The following is a 20845-nucleotide window of genomic DNA, read 5'->3' as shown; positions in this document are numbered from 1 at the left end:
GCATTGCAGGTGAACTCTTCACCACTGAGCCAGCTGGGACGCCCTCAGAACTGCAGACAGATTTAAAAAGCACCACAGGGGCCACCCCTGATTATGCATGAGAGTGCACAGAACATGTCCTTTAAGTTCATGACCCAGTATGTAATTTTCTGTTTATTTCCTGACTACTTGTGTGACTATTTCATGACTGCAACCACACAAGAAGCCGTCCCAAATTCCACAGCTACAGAAACTTCCTTGAGAGGTAAAACAACTGTTGCCGTTTTGAGCACGAAGCTTCAGGGCGATCTGCGTGCAGTAATAACTGCTCATCAGAGAAGCTTCTTTGCTTGGGACTGGCGTAGACACGCTACCGTATATAAAACAGACAACAAGTAAGAACCTACTATATACACAGGGAACTCGACTCAATACTCTGCACTGACCCACATGAGAAAAGAATCTAAAAAAGACTGGGCATATGAGTATGTGTATCTGATTCACTTCGCCACACGCCCAAAACTAACACAACACCGTATATCAACCACTGCTGTGTGGCCGCTCAGCCGGGCCTGACTCTCTGTGACCCCATGGACTGTAGCCCGCCAGGCTCCTCTGTCTGTAGACTTTCCCAGGCAAGAATACTGGAGCGGGTTGCCATTTCCTTCTCTAACTACACTCTGATAAAAAAATTTTTTAAAAAGATAAACTTCTTTGAGCTCATGACATGTGAACTGAGGCTGCTCACCACCCGGCAGTCCTGAGCAGAGTACCCTCTCCCAATCTGCTTCCGCTAACACATCCAGCCTCACCCCTGCCATTCTCTGTGCCAGCTCCCGGCTTCAGGCAGGCACCCCCCACCCCGCCGCTCCTCTCCCTCCCCGCCCCCACTGCTCCTCCAGATACCCCCCTCCGCTGCCTCCAGGCTCACTGCTGCTTCTGCAGCTCCTTCCCAAGCCCAGACGTGCGCCTCCACTCACTGAGGCCTTGTGGGCTGTCTGCCTGTCTTCCAGGCTCCCCGGACAACGCCTCTCCCTCCCCCATGCCCAGCCCGCTGTTTAACACATAGACGCCCAATAAAAGCTAATTTTTTTAAAGAAACAAGGAAGGAAGGGAGGGCAGAGAGGACCAGGGTGAGCGCCGACTCACCGGTACTGCTCTCTGGCCTGCATGACGACGAAGTCCCACTTGTAGCTGATTTTTTTGTTCAAGAAATTGTAGTTTTCCTAGAGGAGGAGGACGAAACAAGAACGCTGAGCCTCAGGCGCTCTGCTGTGTGCAGTGGGGCAGGGAGCCCGTCAACCAGGAGACCTAGCCAAACACCCCCTCCCACCCCTGTGCAAAGGCCGTCACTCACAGGGTGGTGCCAAATTCTCACCAAGCTTTCGCAACACACAGAAGTCACAGGTGGGCTTGGATTTTCCATTTTTTTAATAAATGTATCCTGATTTGATTAGGAAGATGGGAGTTATGTGGAGAGGAATGTGGAAAATTAACAGTCCACAGCAGAGCACCACAGACCCACAGAGCTACAGCCTGACACTGGTGTGACGCTGGCCCTTCTAAACACGTGTCTGGGCTGCGCTCGTGGCTCAGGCAGTAAAGAATCTGCCTGCAATGCAGGAGAGGTGGGCTCAGTCCGTGGGTCGGGAAGAGCCCCTGAAGAAGGGAATGGCAAGCCACTCCAGTATTCTGGCCTGGAGAGCTCCATGGACAGAGGAGTCTGGAGGGCTACAGTCCACGGGATTGCAAAGTGTTGGACACAACTGAGCAACTAACTCTCACTTTCAAAAAGTAAACACAGCAAGATTGTTGCCATCTGCCCAGAAATCTAGCCTTTTGAGGATGAGGGTGTGTTCTTTGAGAAATCTGACTTATTCTGCCCAAAACAAAAGCCTGCACTGCTGTTTTCCCATCTCACACTCAGGTTCAAATCTCTCCATCCTGGGCCTAGAGATGGTCATACTGAGAGATGTAAATCAGACAGAGAAGGAGAAATAGTGTATTCAGTTCAGTTCAGTTCATTTGCTCAGTTGTGTCCAACTCTTTGTGACCCCATGAATCGCAGCACGCCAGGCCTCTGTCCATCACCAACTCCCGGAGTTTACTCAAACTCTTGTCCATCGAGTCGGTGATGCCATCCAACCATCTCACCCTCTGTCATCCCCTTCTCCTCCCGCCTTCAATCCCTCCCAGCATCAGGGTCTTTTCCAATGAGTCAACTCTTCGCATGAGGTGGCCGAAGTATTGGAGTTTCAGCTTCAGCATCAGTCCTTCCAATGAACACCCAGGAATGACACCCCTTATATGAGGAATCCAAGAAGAAATGATACAAACAAACTTATTTACCAAACAGAAAGAGACTCAACAGACTTAGAGAAGGAACTTATGGTTGCCGGCGGGAAGGATGCTGAGAAGGGGTAGTCAGGGAGCCTGGGATGGACGTGTGCACACAGCTCATTTAAAATGGGTAAACAAGGAACTCTGCTCAGTGGCGTGTGCCAGCCTGGAAGGCAGAGGAGCTTGGGGGCGAATGGACAGATGTGCATGTACGGCTGGGTCCCTTTGCAGCCCGCCTGACACCATCACAACACTGTCAATCCGCTAAACTCCTGCAGAAAATAAAAAGTGTGGTTTTTTTCAAGTCTGTGTGTCGCAACATTGTTAATCCACTATCCTGCCCTGTCCTGAGAAGTCGCTCAGTCATGTCCGACTCTTTGTGACCCCATGGACTGTAGCCTACCAGGCTCCTCAGTCCATGGAATTTTCCAGGCAAGAGTACTGGAGTGGGTTGCCATTTCCTTCTCCTAAACCACTACACTCCAATACAAAATAAAAAGTGTTTTGTTTTTTTTTTTTTAATCTGACCATCCTATAATGTGTATTATCTCACATATTAAGTCCTCTTATTTGGGGACAGAGAAAGGAAAGTGGTCACTACTGCGGGCCCAGGAGTTACTGAGACAAGGGCTTAAACTGCAGCAGGAGAAACCGTAACACAACCTGGGGGAGAATTCACTCCAAGCAGCTGCTTCCAAATATTCACATATGGACGGATGACGGACTGACACGGGACGGGAGATGGGTATGAGGGATGATGAGGGCACGTGTGCGTGGAGTGACGGGGGAAACAGCCTGAGACTACACTGCACTCCATTACAAGAACCTACACTTGAAGCATCTCTGTACCTTCTCATATTCTTCTAAGATCCCTTTCTTCTTGATATTTCGCTTGGCCAGATAGATGGCTGGAAAAGAAAACAAGGGCGTTTTCCACCCTCACCACATTTCGAAACCCCTCTACGCAGGAGGCGGCCGTGCTCAGCGCTGCAGACAACGCTCCCAGGCCCGCGCCCATCCCCCAGGAGCCACTGCTAACACAGACGAGGGCGGGCGTAAAGGTCGTGACGACCGGACGTCACCAAGACGCAGCGTGCAGCTAGGCAGCGCGCGGAGCCCTCGCCAGGCCCGGGGTGGGCGCGGTTTACCATAGTCGACGTCTTCAGCTGGCCACTGCTGGGTGGGCCAGAAGTACGGCGTCTACGAGAGAAACCAGGGGGCCAGGCTGACGCAGGCTGTGCGCCCCGGGCCCCCCGCCCCGTAGCCCGAAACATAAAACGGCCTCCGCCTCCACCACCGTTTCCGCAGATCTGGGAGGACGTGATGCCAACCGGTCACACCTTCAGACGGCATCCCGCCCCACGAACGCCCCAGGTCAAGGCCGAGGCTCACCTGAAATCGGTAGAGGCTGCTGTCGGGCTTCAGAGTGAGGTTCTTGGGGTCTTGCAGGGGGTAAATGTAGCCGTACTTGACGATGAAGTTGCCCAAGTTCTGGGCCTCTGCGGAGGAGCAGGTGAGACAAGGACGTTGAGAGCAGGGGCCAAGGGCAGCAGCTCACCGCCCCGCCCCCCACAGCACCCCAAACGCCAGGACGGGCGGCCCCATCCTATCGGCACTTTCACCAAGAAGTGGGAACAGCGGTTCCTGACCTTCGCTGTGGACAAGTACCAGCTGGGGAGACGGTTCCAGAGTCCCCCAGCCTGGTGGCCCCAGTGACAGCTCAGGGCATCTGGCGGGGAGCCAGTGAACCCCAGGGCTGATGGGCACCAGGTTTGGGGTGAGAGATGGGGACTTCCTGGAGGAACACTTTTGGGCCCGTTGGGTCTGGAGAAACCCAGGAGCAGGGAAAGTGTCTCTGACCAACAGACCCTTCTTCACCCTGTGAGAAGCAGGAAGGGGCGGTCGACTTCTGCCCCAAGCTGGACTCTGCCTGCACCCCGGGTCCAGATCCTCCGAGCTCCCCTGCACACTTCACAGGCATCATTTCCTTCCAGACCAAGTATACGTGTGCATCACCCCCGCAGGAAGTCCTTCTTGGCTGACTCCTCCCCAGTTACTCCTCTGACTTAGCAGTAGTAGTGGTCGTGTTAGTCGCTTCAGTCGTGTCCGACTCTTTGCAAACCCATGGACTCTAGCCCGCCAGGCTCCTCTGTCCATGGGATTCTTCCAGGCAAGAATGGAGTGGGTTGCCATTCCCTTCTTCAGGGGATCTTCCCGAGCCAGTAATCAAACTTGGGTCTCTGGCCTTGCAGGCAGATTCTTACCCTCCGAGCCACCAGGGAATACTGTGACTTACACACTCTCAGAGTTTTGCCTGAAAAAACAACTGTGGCCCCCGGTTATCACCCCTTCCATCCTGAGTCTGGTTGTTTTACCCACGAAGGCCTCATCTCACCAACTAAAAGGTCAGTTTCTCAGAGACACCGGCTGAGCCTCACCCAGCTGCGCCCAGATACGCCCCGGGGTGACGCGCCCTGAAGCCCTCGGCCAGCTGAGGACAGAAGGGGCTCTCACCAAGTCCGGAGATCCACAGGCGCTGGCTGATCCACTGGAGGACATCACTTCCTGCAAAGCAGAAGGGTCTGGCCAACGTCTGAGCCTCCCCGACACCCACACCAGCCTCCACGCTGCCACCCAGCTGGCCGCCTCCCTGTCCAGCCGTGGTCTTGTCCTGCTGCTCAGATCTTCCAGGGACCTCCCTGCACCCCACCCCCGAACTGGGTCCAGTCCGAACCCCTAGCCCATAATTCAGGGCCGCCCATGATGTTAGTACAGCCAGACTTCCACCCCACATCCCCTCGCCACCCCCCAGCCTTCACCTCTCTGTGGTACTGACTCTCTTATTGATACAATAATGGGTGCCTGGACTGTCATCCATCAAGAGAGAGGGAAACAGATGAAGTCTTGACCAAAGGAAAAAAACAGCCCCAAAGCAAGCTGTCCATGGAGCTCTGGATGGAGTTCAGTCCCGGGAGTAAATGAGAACCCAGGATGGGAGGAGAAGGGGGGTGCACCGGGGTCGGGGTGCTGGATCTCTGATACCCCTAAGTTCCCCAGCAAAACTCTGAGGGTCGGAGATACATGCAAGCCTGGCTTTTCAGGTCATCGTAAAGGCTTCTGTCAAAGCAGAAGGATGAGACACTTTCTTAGGAACACTCTGGAGTCTCGTTTACAAATGCAGGCCGTGTAACGGGGGCTCTCGCGCCCCGCACACCCGAGGGCTGGCCTGGGAGCAATGCAGACGGGAGGCCGACGAGGAAGAGGGCAGGGGAGGCAGATGGGGACAAGATCGGGGCACGGGGAGCCCTCCCAAGGATTCACACTGATCCCAGGGCCAGGACAGGCCGAGTCCCACCAGCCAGCTGAGTGTGGACGCGGGACCTCAAGGAAGCTGCGTGTCTCCTACTCGGCCAGGCCCCCGGCCCCTCAGCAGGACACGCTCCTCGGAGGTGGCAGCATCGTCTGGGAACAAAGATGCACCCCAGCCCCGACGCCATCGTGCAAATGCCAACCACCACTCTCTCTAACAACCCCAGCCTGCTTCCCACGGGCTTAGCTGGGTGTCCTGCCTGAGTGGAAACCGGCCCATGAATCACACCACGGCGGGGAGCCAGGGTCTGAACCCCACAGCCTGTGCCCTGGGGTGGGGGGGCACAGCACGGCTGAGGGGGGACAGCCCGTACCCGCCCCTTCCTACACACGCCCTGGGGGCACACACGTCCAGCCACCCACTCCCTGTGTCCACGTGCCCACCATGACGGCTCCCAGAGGGGCCCCTGTAGCTCTTGCCTTTATTCAGCCCCTTGCTTATTCAAATGCAGACTTCCCCTAAAACCCGACTTAAAATCCCAAGACTGGGTGTGTTCTTAGACGGTCCACCCCACATCTCTACACAGAGGTGTGCAGACCAAGAAAAGTAGCACCCCCCTCAGCTGACAGCAGACGGCTCAGCACTCCCCACCAAGGAGCCGAGGACTTTCGCATCCACTGGGGCACTTCCTAAAATAGATCAGATGGGATTAGGGGGCTCCCGGGGCATCCACCGCGTGATCTGTGCTGATCTCAGCTCGCACGTCAGCCCCGTCGTCCCCTAAGTCCCGGTCACCTGCCCTCCGAGGAGGTAGCGGCGCTGACCCCGTCTGCTCTGATCAGCGCTGATGTGGCATGACAAGGCTCCCCCGGGCCTCTGACTGCGGTTGGGATTCACCCGTGTAGGAGAAACGAGGGGGACCGTGGCTGGGTGGGCAGCGCCCCAAATCCGGGAACCGAGGGGGCCCCAGGTGCCAGGAAGGACAGCGGCTCACACACCTAGACAAGGGGTGAGAGGCTGGACACTGGACTCGTGTGTCGGGGGGGGGTGTGCATGTTAACTCTGCACTGCCGTGCAAGAGCAGACACCGACCACACATAAATGGGGTCGTGGATCTGTTCCAATAAAACTTTATTCGCAAATACAGAACAGGGGCCGCTTCTGGCCGGCGAGCTCTAGTTTGCCAACACCTGTGTGTGGTCTGTTCAGGCCAAGGCCAAACTGCCAGATACCTTACCCGTCATGGCGTGAGGGATGCTGATGACCGTGACCTTCTGGTTCTGCACTCTGACCCCTGTGTCCGGGTCCTGCATGTCCTTCACAAGGGCCTCGATCTGCAAGACAGAACCGCCCAGGTCAGCCGAGCAGCACCGAGGGAACAAGATGCCAAGAGGAACGTGGGGCGTTTACAACCAGGAGCCCACTGCCGCCTCAGGCCACTGGGCCAGCCGTGCAGCTCACAGTACAGGCGAGGGAGGAGGCGCCCCAGGAGGCTGGGGAGGGGTGCTTCTCTTGGACAGCGGCGCGGACCGAGGGGCCTCGGGCTGCAGGAGGCACCACTTCTGGACTCACGCCCGCCCATGAACCTGGGACACGCCTGTTCCTCCCAGGGTTGCCCGCCGTTCGGACACGAGAGCCCGGCGCCCCGCTGCCCCATTCCCCGTGTTAACTCCCAGAAGAAAGTCCACCTTTATCCCAAAACTTGTATGAGATGAAATAGCAGCACTTCATGGAGTCCAGGCGTTCATATATTGGAGAAGAAATAGAAACCCAAGTTATGAGTTAGAAACCTGAGTTTCTCCAGCAGAAAGTCAGGGGGTTTGATTCCTTCTCTTTGCATCAGAAAAAAAAAAAAATCTAGTTACAAAGGGTTTGAAAATAACCTTCAGAGGAGGAATAATGAGAGTTATTTTAAAAACAGAATGAGGGGAGTCAGATTTCTCCCTGGCAGGTGCCACACTTCTCAGAAAAGTGGGGCTGGGGGAGGGGGAGCAGCACGGGGACCTAGAGAACACTCGGGGTTTGGGCCCACCGTTCTCAGAACGCTCCCCAGGGAAGGTCCCCCGGGGTCTCTCCAGGCAGGAAACCACAGGACTCTGGCTGGTGGTCCCATCTCCGAGAGACTCTCTTGTGGCACCCACTCCTCAAATTCATAGGTTGAGGTCCTGGCCCCCAAGAACCTCAGAATGTGACTGGATCGGGAGACAGGGTCTTTGCAAAGGTGACCAAGTCAAAAGGAGGTCACTAGGGTGGGCCTGGCTGCGGTCCGCTGAAGAGACGAGGTAAGGACTCAGACACACACGGAGGGGCTTCCCTGGCGGCTCAGCCGGTCACGAGCCCGCCTGCAGTGAAGGAGATGCTCAGGAGACACAGGTTCAGTCCCTGGGTCGGGAAGATGCCCCGGAGGAGGAAACGGCAGCCCGCTCCTGAACTCTCGCCTGGGAAACCCCACGGACAGAGAAGCCTGGCAGGCTGCAGGCCATGGGGTCGCAGAGAGTCGGACACGACCGAGCGACTGTCACACACAAACACCGGGCAGGGGGGCATCCACCGCAGGGGACAGCCCCGCGGGCACGCACAGAGCCGCCCGGAGACCACCTCCCACACCCCGTCCAGGGCCTGCGCTCCGGGCCCCACCTCTGCCATCATGGCCCAGCACAGCCGTGCAGACCCGGGTGCCCGCTCTGCCTCCGGCAGGAAGGCCCCGTGCCCACCACAGACGGGTCCCGGGTCCTCAGCGGGTGAGAGGACCTGCCTTTCAGCTCCAGCTGCTGCCACCACCCCCTGCTCCTCTCTGTGCCTGGGGCCCAGAGACCCAGGGGACGGCCGCCTGCACCCCAGACCTCAGTCCCCCATGATCCTGGGCAGCAAGAGGATGGAGGGGGACCTGGGCCTCGCCTGACCCCGGGTGACCCCGGGCTGGGGGCGGGATGGGGGCGTTGGAGCTCACGTGCTGGGCGTGACCGCAGGCATGACAGGGAACACCAGTGTCACAGGAGCGGGAATGGCAGCCCACCTCCCACGCCCACGCCACTCCTGCAGGAGGGAGCTGTCACTCACGGGGCAAGATCAGGGGCTGGAATTTTCCTCTGAGCCCGAGAAGGTTCCCCGGGGGACGATAATCATCAGCCCTTTTCTGTATAGAGAGCGGGCAAGGGAGCAGCACCACGAGGCTGTCAGCCAACAGGGACAAGGCTCTGGCAAAGGAGCCGGCCCACCATGGGCCGGCAGACACCGGGTCACGTCGCCCCCCGACTCTCCAACCCTCGGGGGCACCACTCCCAGACGGGCCCCTCCCTAAAACCTGCTCTGCCTACCGGACAGACGCCCAGGAGGCACCCCCAGGGCCCGCCAGCTTCGCGGGCTCTGCGTTTGTTTCTGCCAAGTCTCCCACTCCCAGTGGACCTGGCCTCCAGGGAACGTGTCACCTCCCCCGACTCCCAGGCTCGGTCACCCGGCTCTGCCTGTGCCTGGCAGGTCCCCAGCCTCCCGGGCGCCCCCCCAGCACTGCTGCTGACATGCAGGGGCCAGATGTCCTGTGCACGCAGGGGTCTGGCAACACCCCCCCCCCGAGATGCCAGGAACAGCCCCCTCCCCACAACATCCCCAGATGCCACTCAGCATCCCAAGGCCTTTTCTGTGCACCGTACATTCAAATCACCTGGGAAGCTACTATTTTCAAAAACACCCATGTTTGGGCTCCACAGACTTAACGACTTAATTACCTCCTAAGTAAATCCGTCTAGTCAAGGCTATGGTTTTTCCAGTGGTCATGTATGGATGTCAGAGTTGAACTATAAAGAAAGCTGAGCGCCGAAGAATTGATGCTTTTGAACTGTGGTGTTGGAGAAGACTCTTTAGAGTCCCTTGGACTGCAAGGAGATCCAACCAGCCCATCCTAAAGGAGATCAGTCCTGGGTGTTCATTGGAAGGACTGATGTTGAAGCTGAAACTCCAATACTTTGGCCACCTGATGCGGAGAGCTGACTCATTTGAAAAGACCCTGATGCTGGGAGAGATTGAGGGCAGGAGGAGAAGGGGATGACAGAGGATGAGATGGTTGGATGGCATCACCGACTCGATGGACATGGGTTTGGGTGGACTCTGGGACTTGGTGATGGACAGGGAGGCCTGGCGTGCTGCAGTTCATGGGATCGCAAAGAGTCGGACACGACGGAGCGGCTGAACTGAACTGCATTGAACTGAAGTAAATCAGAAACTCTAAGACTGGTGATCTGATGGCTACAGTTTTGAAAGTGCCACCAGAGTAGAGAGGCCCCCCTCCCCTCTACTCAGAACTGTTTTTCTAACACGGGAACCAACGGGCTTTATTCCTCCCTGACTTTAAGCGGCTGAGCAGCTCCTCACTGAACACAGAGAGCATCAAACCCCGCATCTCCAGGAGACGCGTGCGGGCCTGAGCCGTGAGCCGTCCCTTCACCACCAGCCCTTCCACCATCGACTTCGCGCCCGCCCAAGCTAGTTCCCCACTCCCTGAGGCTCCCCCACGGCCCCGCACGATTCCCACGTCTAAGCTTTGGGTTTCCCTAAATGCCGTTCTTCACTGTGTGTGTGCTCAGCTGTGTCCGGCTCTGGGACCCCGTGAACTGCAACCTGCCAGGCTCCTCTGTCCATGGGCTTTTCCAGGCAGGAACACTGGAGTGAGTTGTCATTTCCTTCTCCAGCGGATCTTCCTGACCCAGGGATCGAACCCTGGTTTCCTTCGTTCATAGGAGGATTCTTGACCACTGCACCACCTGGGGATCCAGATAGCATCACCGACTTAACGGACTTGAGTTTGAGCAAACTCCAAGAGGCGGTGACGGACGTCTGGCGTGCTGCAGGTCGTGGGGCCTCAAGGAGTCGGACACGACTCAGCCACTGACTGAACCACAGCAGCAACTCTCTGATACGTGCTCTCCCCCAGGGAGGCGCCACTGCATCTCTGCTGCATGCCCTCACCCCTCTGCACCTGGCAGACGACGCGCTCACTGCACTAGGCGGGCCAAGGGTGACCAACGTCCCAGTGCAGCCCGGACTGCCCGGCCTTTAACACTGCAAGACCACTCAGGGCAGTGCTGACAACAGCTTGCTGAGCTGCAAGGGTTCAGGGCAGCTCTCACCGTCACAAAGGATTCGGCTAATTCTCCTCAAGATAAGCCTAAGACAGGACACTTCACTGCAGACGGGAGGGGGTGAGTGACCCAGGACGGAAGCCTCTGCCAACCTCCTCCGATACCAGTTATCTCAAGAGCCCAGAACACAATGAGCCACTTCGTCCCCAATACATCACCCCACAAGACGCGCTCCCCCTGGCACCAGCCCCCAGGACGGACGCCCAGTGCCTGGGCCCTGGTCTGAGGAAGCCCTGCAACAGGGGGGTCCCGACTTCTGCTGCCGGCCCAGAGAGCCAAAGGCCACAAATACACACATTTGAATGAGCAACCTAGGGATGCTGGAAGCAGGGTGTCTCTCTAGCTTACAAATCACACCATTTCTGTGTGGACACACTAACCACACACACAAACACACACACACTTTAAATACTGCCGCTTTGAATCAGAAAACTGTAACTATGTTGATTTACTCTCTGGGCGCCTTCCAACAGTGTTTGGAGACTGTCTCAGAAATGACCCAGCCTCGCCAAACTGTCTTCCGGCGCCTCCTCTCCCAAGTAACAGGTTGTTTTCAGCCTCCAGCCGACCATCGCCCCGCTGCAGACTCTCCACTGTAAACAGGTTACAAGGAAACCTAACCAATACAGACTAAGACAGACAGACAGACAGACAGACACACACACACACACACACACACACACACACACACACACGGCAAACAGTCACTCAGTAACATCAAGGGACGCCCCCCACTCCACGAGGGCCGCCCCCAGCCCTGCCCACGTCCCCGCCGCCACTTCCCCGAGGTGGTCGCCGCGCTCCTCCTGGCCCCGGGGGATGACACCGCGCTCACCTTCCGCAGAAACGCCATCCTCGGCCTGTACTGCTGGCCTTGGTGTCGGATGGTCATCCTGGCCCCTGGGACTCAGAACCGGGACGCACGGGACGGAAGGAGAAGCCCCCGGAGAGCGCGCCCGCGGCCCCGAGCCCGGGCGGAGCGAGGCTGCCCGCCGCGCCCCCGACCCGCGCCCCCGGGAGCCCGAATCCGCGCCGGCCAATCAGCGCGCCGCGCCCGCACGGGCGAGCGCTGCACTGGCGCCCACCTGGCGCCAGGGGGCGATGTCGGGCCTGCGGGCCGGGGGCGCCGCAGGTGAGCCGCGCCCCGGGCGCCCGCAAGCTCTGTGGTCCAGGGCGCCCGCATGCTCTGCGGTCTGGGGAGAAGCCTTAGGCAGGATGGGGCTTCGCTGGGAGGGAAGATTAGTGGAGGGGGGTGGGGGGGGGCGTAAGAGGTGCTTAGTATTAGGTGTAAAACAAGGATGTATGCACAGGACGCGGAATATAGGCAATATTGTATAGTAACTACCAATGAAGTGTAACCTTTAAAATTGTCTCACTATACTGCACACCTGTAACATATAATATTGTTCAGCAACTACACTTCAATTCTTAAATTTTTTTTAATTTAAAAAAGGGAAAAATGACTTTATGGGGAAAGGCATCTTCACGACTTCAAACAGGCTTTGGTTTTAAGAGGGCGCTGGGTTTCAGGGAAGCGTGAACCTCCTGGCTAGTCCCTGCCCCGCCTCTCCCCGGATGTGTGACTCTTTTTAGCAGCTTATTGAGTGAGAACTGACATACTGAACTGCAGGAATTTAAAGTGAACAACCTGATGGGCTTCAGTGTATGTATCCACCCAGGAAACTACACCCACAGTCAAGACGAGGAGCACGTCATTACCCCCCAAAGTCTCCTTGTGGCCTTCGTCCCTCTTGCTGACACCCCCACCCCCCACCCCGCTTTTCTGACACTTCCATTAGTGGGAGAGGTGGAGTTGATCAAGTTACCTAGGATCTCTCTGAGTCTCTGTTTTCTCAGGAGTAGTAAGAAAGAGGCTCGATGAACTCAGAATTGCTCTCCAGTCTTGAAGTCTCGAGACTAACTTGTGAAGGAAAATACACAGCTCAATCAGCCCGAAGGCTGACGGTGGGATTGAGCGCTCCCTACCAATCAAGGCCCCGCTGCCCTTGGACCAGCCAGCCCAAGGTTCCACGTGGCTGAAGAGCGGATGCCATCATGCACGTGCCCCAACCATTCCTGCCACACGTGATGGGGGAGCGGCAAGAGGGAGCCCCACTCCTGACGCTCAGATGCCGCCCCTGCCCGTGGAGTGGCTCAGGCCCCACAGCCCCGGGCCCCAGCTGCCACCCCTGTCCTCGGAGAAGGGCCCAGAGGGCCGTGGAGAGCAAGGGTCCCCTTAGGGCTTTCCAGAGCAAGGGCTTTGCCAAGTTTATGCACCTTCTGCTCTCTCTTGGTTTGCCCAGGAATGGCAGTATCTGGAAGCCTACAGGAAGACGGTTGATACGGGAGATGCCCGCAGGCAAAAACATGACCCCTGCAAGACTTGTCTTCTAACATCCAGAGCTGCCGCGGCACCCAGATACTGGGTCTGAAGATCAGCTCCAACCACGCTCTTCGCTCCCGTGCATGGGTCTAATGCTGCCTTCTCTCTCTTTCACTCTCTTTTCTCTTTCTGGGTAGGTGGGTGGATGGATGGATAGAAAGATAGACAGACAGACAGATAGAATAGTTAGATAGAACATTGATGGGACAGATGGATGGATGGATAGATGGATAATGTCTGGTTATATCAACAGAAACTTGGAAACGCCACTTCTGTTTCAGAAAGCCACTGTCCCTTTTCGTCTTTATGTCTGGAACACATAAACCCTCCTGGGTTGAAAATTCAAGTCACTTCACAGCTAACCAAATTTGGTGCTTTGTAAAAAGTACAAATATTTAGTGGAGGGAAGAGTGGCTGCTAATGAGTATTGAGTTTCTTCTTGGGGCTGATGAAAATGTCCTGGAATTAGACAGTAGTAATGACTGCACCACCTTGTGAATAGATAAAATGACTGAACTGTATACTTTAATAGGGTGAATTTTATAGTATGTGAGTTATATCTCAATTTTTTTAAAGTGCAAGGTCAGAGAAATAATTTTCCCCAGGTCCTGCTCTTATAAGGCCCCCTCCCTTCCTTAAAAATCTTCAATGGCTCTCATCACCTCCCTGAAAACGCTCATCCTCTCCCAGTCTGGCCTGATCTGAATTGTCAGCTGTAGTTTCACTTCCCCTCAACATAGAGTCTCTCCCTCTTACCATCCCTGAAACTTACTTTTTCTCCAGCACACGGTGGGTTTTCTCCCCTCCAGATCTTCTCCCCTGTCGCATGTTCTGCTCATGTCTCCCTCTTCCCCCCTCCTTCAGCACGGAGTAGGTGCCACCATGTGGCATTTTTTTCACGCAGATTTGGGGGAAATAACCGCTGCACACCTTACAGCCCCTCCCACTCTATGAGTTTCACCATAGAAACTCAGCCCGCAGCTTGTGAGTGGCGGTTGCTGGGTTTTGGTTCTGACGTGAGGCAGATCTGATTGTGGCATTGCCGATTCCCGCAGTGTAAATGCTCCTATTGCTGTGACATCAGTGACCACAGGGCCACTGGACGGGAGGTGAAGGTCTTTTTGTATTTGCTGGATTCATTTTGCAGCACCAAAGCTTGCCAAGAATTAGCATAACCTGAATTAGGGCATCATTGCATACAGATTCAGTGAAAAACTTTCTAGCAACTAGAATATTCCATAAACTACATAGGTTATCTCATGGACCAGGGAACCAGGAGTCACTGCTTAAGTGGCCATGGTCCTGGATGTTGTAAATGAGACCTACACTACACTCAGTGCTTTCGTCTGTTCTAAGAATTATTGAGTCTCAGATCATGTGGCTCCACGTGAGTCTTGTTCAGCAGAGAAACAGATGGTGATATCACTCACCCAGCATCACCACTAGAGGCTGGGCAATCATCCCTGAGAAAGGGTTTTCTGGGGACTTCCCTGGTGGCTCAGTGGTAAAAAAGAAAAAAAATATCCGCCTGCCAATGCAGGAAACACAGGTTCTATCCCTGATCAAGGAAGAGCCCACATGGTGTAGAGCAACTAAGCCCGCGCTCCACAGTTACTGAGCCCGCGCTCCACAGGTACTGACTGAGCCCGCGCTCCACAGTTACTGACTGCGCCCGCGCTCCACAGTTACTGACTGAGCCCGCGCTCCACAGTTACTGACTGAGCCCGCGCTCCACAGTTACTGACTGAGCCCCTGCTCCAGTTACTGACTGAGCCCGCGCTCCACAGTTACTGACTGCGCCCGCGCTCCACAGTTACTGACTGCGCCCGCGCTCCACAGTTACTGACTGCGCCCGCGCTCCACAGTTACTGACTGAGCCCGCGCTCCAGTTACTGACTGAGCCCGCGCTCCACAGTTACTGACTGCGCCCGCGCTCCACAGTTACTGACTGAGCCCGCGCTCCACAGTTACTGACTGAGCCCGCGCCCCACAGTTACTGACTGCGCCCGCGCCCCACAGTTACTGACTGAGCCCGCGCCCCACAGTTACTGACTGCGCCCGCGCTCCACAGTTACTGACTGCGCCCGCGCTCCACAGTTACTGACTGAGCCCGCGCCCCACAGTTACTGACTGCGCCCGCGCTCCACAGTTACTGACTGCGCCCGCGCTCCACAGTTACTGACTGAGCCCGCGCCCCACAGTTACTGACTGCGCCCGCGCTCCACACTTACTGACTGAGCCCGCGCTCCACGGTCACTGACTGCGCCCGCGCTCCATGGTCACTGACTGCGCCCGCGCCCCACACTTACTGACTGACCCCGCGCTCCACGGTCACTGACTGACCCCGCGCCCCACGGTCACTGACTGCGCCCGCGCCCCACGGTCACTGACTGAGCCGCGCCCCACGGTCACTGACTGAGCCGCGCCCCACGGTCACTGACTGCACCCGCGCCCCACGGTCACTGACTGAGCCGCGCCCCACGGTCACTGACTGAGCCGCGCCCCACGGTCACTGACTGCGCCCGCGCTCCACGGTCACTGACTGAGCCCGCGCTCCACGGTCACTGACTGCGCCCGCGCTCCACGGTCACTGACTGCGCCCGCGCTCCACGGTCACTGACTGCGCCCGCGCTCCACGGTCACTGACTGAGCCCGCGCTCCACGGTCACTGACTGCGCCCGCGCTCCACGGTCACTGACTGCGCCCGCGCTCCACACTCACTGACTGAGCCCGCGCTCCACACTTACTGACTGAGCCCGCGCTCCACAGTTACTGACTGAGCCCGCGCTCCACAGTTACTGACTGAGCCCGCGCTCCACAGTTACTGACTGAGCCCGCGCCCCACAGTTCCTGACTGAGCCCGCGCCCCACAGTTCCTGACTGAGCCCGCCCTCCACAGTTACTGACTGCGCCCGCGCTCCAGTTACTGACTGCGCCCGCGCTCCACAGTTACTGACTGAGCCCGCGCTCCACAGTTACTGACTGAGCCCGCGCTCCAGTTACTGACTGAGCCCGCGCTCCACACTTACTGACTGAGCCCGCGCTCCACACTTACTGACTGAGCCCGCGCTCCACACTTACTGACTGAGCCCGCGCTCCACAGTTACTGACTGCGCCCGCGCTCCAGTTACTGACTGAGCCCGCCCTCCACACTTACTGACTGAGCCCGCGCTCCACACTTACTGACTGAGCCCGCGCTCCACAGTTACTGACTGAGCCCGCGCTCCACAGTTACTGACTGAGCCCGCGCCCCACAGTTACTGACTGAGCCCGCGCCCCACAGTTCCTGACTGAGCCCGCGCCCCACAGTTCCTGACTGAGCCCGCCCTCCACAGTTACTGACTGCGCCCGCGCTCCAGTTACTGACTGCGCCCGCGCTCCACAGTTACTGACTGAGCCCGCGCTCCACAGTTACTGACTGAGCCCGCGCTCCACAGTTACTGACTGAGCCCGCGCTCCACAGTTACTGACTGCGCCCGCGCTCCAGTTACTGACTGAGCCCGCGCCCCACAGTTACTGACTGAGCCCGCGCCCCACAGTTACTGACTGAGCCCGCGCCCCACAGTTACTGACTGAGCCCGCGCCCCACACTTACTGACTGAGCCCGCGCTCCACAGTTACTGACTGAGCCCGCGCTCCACAGTTACTGACTGAGCCCGCGCTCCACAGTTACTGACTGAGCCCGCGCTCCACAGTTACTGACTGAGCCCGCACGCCACAGTTACTGACTGCGCCCGCGCCCCACAGTTCCTGACTGCGCCCGTGCTCCACACTTACTGACTGAGCCCGCGCTCCACAGTTACTGACTGCGCCCGTGCTCCAGTTACTGACTGAGCCCGCGCTCCACAGTTACTGACTGAGCCCGCGCTCCACACTTACTGACTGAGCCCGCGCTCCACAGTTACTGACTGCGCCCGTGCTCCACAGTTACTGACTGCGCCCGTGCTCCACAGTTACTGACTGAGCCCATGTACCAGTTATTGATTATCCCCGTGCTCCACAGTCACTGACTGCGCCCGCGCTCCACGGTCGCTGACTGCGCCCGCGCTCCACGGTCGCTGACTGAGCCCGTGCTCCACAACAAGACAAGTCGCCTCAGTGAGAAGCCTGAGCACTGCAACTGGAAAGCAGCCCGTTCTCTGAACTAGAGAGAAGCCCGTGCAGCAATGAAGACCCAGCACAGCCAAAAACAAATACAAATACATAAATGACTTTTTTCTAAAAAGGGTCTTCTGGCTGCCCAGATCCATCTCATCCGTGCCTAAGGAGGCCTACTCTCCGCTCTGCATCATGTGTGGGAACTCTTGCATCTGATCATTGGGCTCACAGGGCAATATCTGATACCTTTGGGTAGATTGATTCTTTGAAGGCAGTAGTTGTTTCTCCTGCCAGTCCCCAAGAGAAGAAATGGGTTCTAAGGCAGGAAAAAAGAAGCAGTTCTTTAGAAAGCCAGTCATGGGCACCAGAAGACTGCTGACCACCAGCACCTGCCCACCATAGGAGAGCAAGTCCAGCGCCAGGCAGAAACGGAGTCCACAGTCTCCAGGGATCACGCCATTTTCGGTAAGAAAGTTGTTCAGTTTCCTGTGGTTTTCACCTTTTTCCTGTCGTTTCTCCTCTAAGATTCATTACACTTTCATTCATTGTTCCAGTGCCCTCCGCTCTGTGTCAGGGAGTACTCAGTTTTGTTCGACAAACTTGATCGAGCACCATTTCTGGGGTGGGGACTGTGTCAAGCACCCATAGTATAAAGGTGAGTAAGATGTGGTCCTGGCTTCCCAGGGGGCTCGGTGGTAAAGAATCTGCCTGCCAAGTAGGAGATGAGAGTTCCATCCCTGGGTCGGGAAGATCCCCTGGAGAAGGAAATGGCAACCCACTCCAGGATTCTTGCCTGGAAAAAAAATCCAACGGGCCGAGGAGCCTGGTGGGCTACAGGCCATGGGGTCGGGAAGAGGTGGATACAACTAAGCTCACACAGAAGACATGGTCCTGCCGTGAGGGGGTCTCCAGTAGACGTAAAATAAACTTCTGGGGTGACACAGTGGACGATGTGGGATCATGTGGGAGGCAAAAAAGAAAAGGAAAAAACAGAAAGCTGAAGGGAGCACGCTGAGATGAAACCACAATGGTCTGCAGTAACAGGCCTCAGCACACCTGCCCCATTCCCCAAGTGTGTGGTACAGTCTCGGAGTAGACGTCTGTCGTTAATACCCCCAATGTGGTAAAGCAATTATACTCCAATAAAAAAATACCCTCAGTCAACAAATGAGTAAAGAGTGGAAAGTGGGGGGTTAAACTAGGAGGTTGGGATTAACATACACACACTACTATACACAAAATGGAGAACCGACGAGGACCTCCGGTAAAGCACAGGTACTCTGCTCGGGTTCTGGGGCAGCCGGGACGCGAGGGGACTTTGGGGGGCATGGGCACGTGTGTGCGTGTGGCTGAGTCCCTTCACTGTCCACCTGAAACCATCACAACACTGTTAACTGGTTATACTCCCATAGAAAATAAAAGGTAAAACAATAAAACAGATGAGCAGCAAGGCCTCCTATAGAGCACAGGGAACTCTGTGGAATACTCTGCCCTGGCCTACATGGGGGAACAATCTGAAAAAGGGTGGCTATATGCATATGTATGGCTGATTCACGTTGATGTACGCCTGAAATGAACACAACATTGTAAATCAACTGTACAATTTAAAACAAGGTCTTCCTTAAAAAATGAGTAAAGAGGACAAATAATAAGCTGAAGTTCTTAGAGGCCCTACGAGGTAGCACCCAGGACTGGCACCTGGGCAGCCCAGCCTCTGACCTCACACCTCACCCCCCTGACGTGCTGGGGCGCCCCCACCCGGCACGCCTGGGTCCTGTGCCCACCTCGGACGACTGAGCGCTAGCTGGTTTCCACAGGAAAATCATCATATTAAAACTGCAACAAAGAAAACTGGGTGTTGGGCGAGCAAACCCAACAGCCGTTCATGGGAGGATCACTTCAGAAATGCAGGTTTTCCTCTCTCTCCCCCTCTGCTTCTCTGATTGTCTGCAATCCTCCACAGACGGTATCTGGTGGGTCAGAGCCCAAGCTCCTTCAGTGGCTTTTGATAACAGTACGCCAAGGAGTCTTTCAACAAGACTGCGTATTTACATTCCGTTTGCCCAGAATGAACTAATTTCACCACGCCTTTGTTTGTGTTGGATGCTGTGAAGTTTTTTAAACCTAGCAGATTCTACTTTTCCTAGGGTCTGTATTTGTATAGTTTCCGTTCTCTTCTTGGACCAGAAAATCCAAGTAAGAGGGTGCTAACAGGAGCCTCTGAACCCAGGCGAACCAGTGGGCCCGCGGGGAAGAGAAGGAAGGTGTGTCTGTCAGCCCCGCAGACCCAGGGCGCCGGAGGGACACAGGATCCAGCGGCCAAGCCGGGCTTCAGGCTCAAGTTACTTCAAGGGTGAGACCGCTTTAAAGAAACAGAAGTTGAGTATTTGTGTGAGCGCACGGGCGCCAGATTTCCTGTCGATAAACCACCTATGGCCGCGCTGTGAGAAACGGGGCCCTGTCGCGTTCCCGCAGCTCCACATTTAATATCGTGATGAGGGCAATTCCTGACTCTGCATGCAGCGCCGCCAAGCGCGCACAGGTGCCAAAGGGCAGGGAAAGGCCCCAACGCACAGCCCGGCGCCGCGTTCGCCTCCCGCCATCCGCCGCGCCCGGACCACAGAGACGCGGGTACCGCCCCAGCCCTAGAGAGGAAGGGCAGGCTCCGCCGGCAGGCTTCCGGCGGCGGGCACTTCCGGCTCGGTCCCTCCCTGCGCCCGCCGAAGCTTGGGCGGGGCGCGCTAGTAAGGGAGTGTGGGTGGGACCCCCAACTCCCGGGGCCCTTCCCGAGGGCCTGGCGCGGGGTCGGCCCCTCGACCCCCAGCGCTGTGGACTTGTCTCCTCGTTTCAACCCCTCGAGGCGACTGGTTCGTGGACAAGAAGGGTGAAAACCGGCCCTAAAAGGACGCAAGCTAGGGCTCGTCGTGCTGTGTCAGCCCGGCCGCGCGTGTAAAACGCATTAAGTAACTGACACACGCGTGCAGGTGTGGGGAGAAGGCCCTGCCGGCAGCCCGGAAAGGGCCCCCGGCGCGGGCCGGGCTCAGAACCGAGCCCCCGCCCGGAAGTGGGCCTGGCCGGGAGACCCGTTCGGAACCCGGCTGCTTCCTCCGAGTAGCGGCTGACCGCCCGGGCTGAGTGCCCTCAGAGCCCTCAGCTGTGAGAAGCGTGGGAGTGGCCATCCTGGCCTCCTGTGTGTGGTCTCCTGCAGTGTATCGTTCCTGCCCTCCTGTGAGACCCTGTCATCCTGTGACCCTGGCCTCCCGTGTGACCCTGGCCTCCTGTATGCGATCCTGTCCTCCTGTGAGACCCTGTCATCCTGTGACCCTGGCCTCCCGTGAGACCCTGGCCTCCTGTATGCGATCCTGTCCTCCTGTGAGACCCTGTCATCCTGTGACCCTGGCCTCCCGTGAGACCCTGGCCTCCTGTATGCGATCCTGTCCTCCTGTGAGACCCTGTCATCCTGTGAGACCCTGGCCTCCTGTGAGACCCTGGCCTCCTGTATGCTATCCTGTCCTCCTGTGAGACCCTGTCATCCTGTGACCCTGGCCTCCTGTGAGACCCTGGCCTCCTGTATGCGATCCTGTCCTCCTGTGAGACCCT

At 57.0% G+C, this 20845-nt stretch overlaps 1 protein-coding gene across 5 annotated transcripts in view; it reads right to left on the bottom strand.

Moving 5' to 3' along the window:
- The window catches only part of RGS9 (regulator of G protein signaling 9), a 65168-nt gene that overhangs the window by 40960 nt on the left and 3363 nt on the right, over positions 1-20845 (bottom strand). For 3 of the 5 annotated variants that reach the window (XM_070480115.1, XM_070480118.1, XM_070480117.1), the window contains exons 3-8: positions 6867-6963; positions 4834-4884; positions 3712-3818; positions 3468-3519; positions 3169-3227; positions 1129-1205 (exon numbers count right to left, since the gene is read on the bottom strand). In XM_070480115.1, coding sequence (XP_070336216.1) covers positions 1129-1205; positions 3169-3227; positions 3468-3519; positions 3712-3818; positions 4834-4884; positions 6867-6942 — 422 coding nt within the window. In that variant the 5' untranslated portion in view covers positions 6943-6963. Of the gene's footprint in view, positions 1-1128; positions 1206-3168; positions 3228-3467; positions 3520-3711; positions 3819-4833; positions 4885-6866; positions 6964-11599; positions 11794-20845 lie in introns of those variants that run through there. The other 2 variants (XM_070480113.1, XM_070480114.1) reach the window with 1 other exon arrangement.

This window comes from Odocoileus virginianus, chromosome 17, assembly GCF_023699985.2.
Source record: "Odocoileus virginianus isolate 20LAN1187 ecotype Illinois chromosome 17, Ovbor_1.2, whole genome shotgun sequence".
In the NCBI taxonomy this organism is placed as follows: domain Eukaryota; kingdom Metazoa; phylum Chordata; class Mammalia; order Artiodactyla; family Cervidae; genus Odocoileus; species Odocoileus virginianus.
Note: the sequence above shows the minus strand (reverse complement) of the source record. Positions and strands in the feature narration are given on the sequence as shown.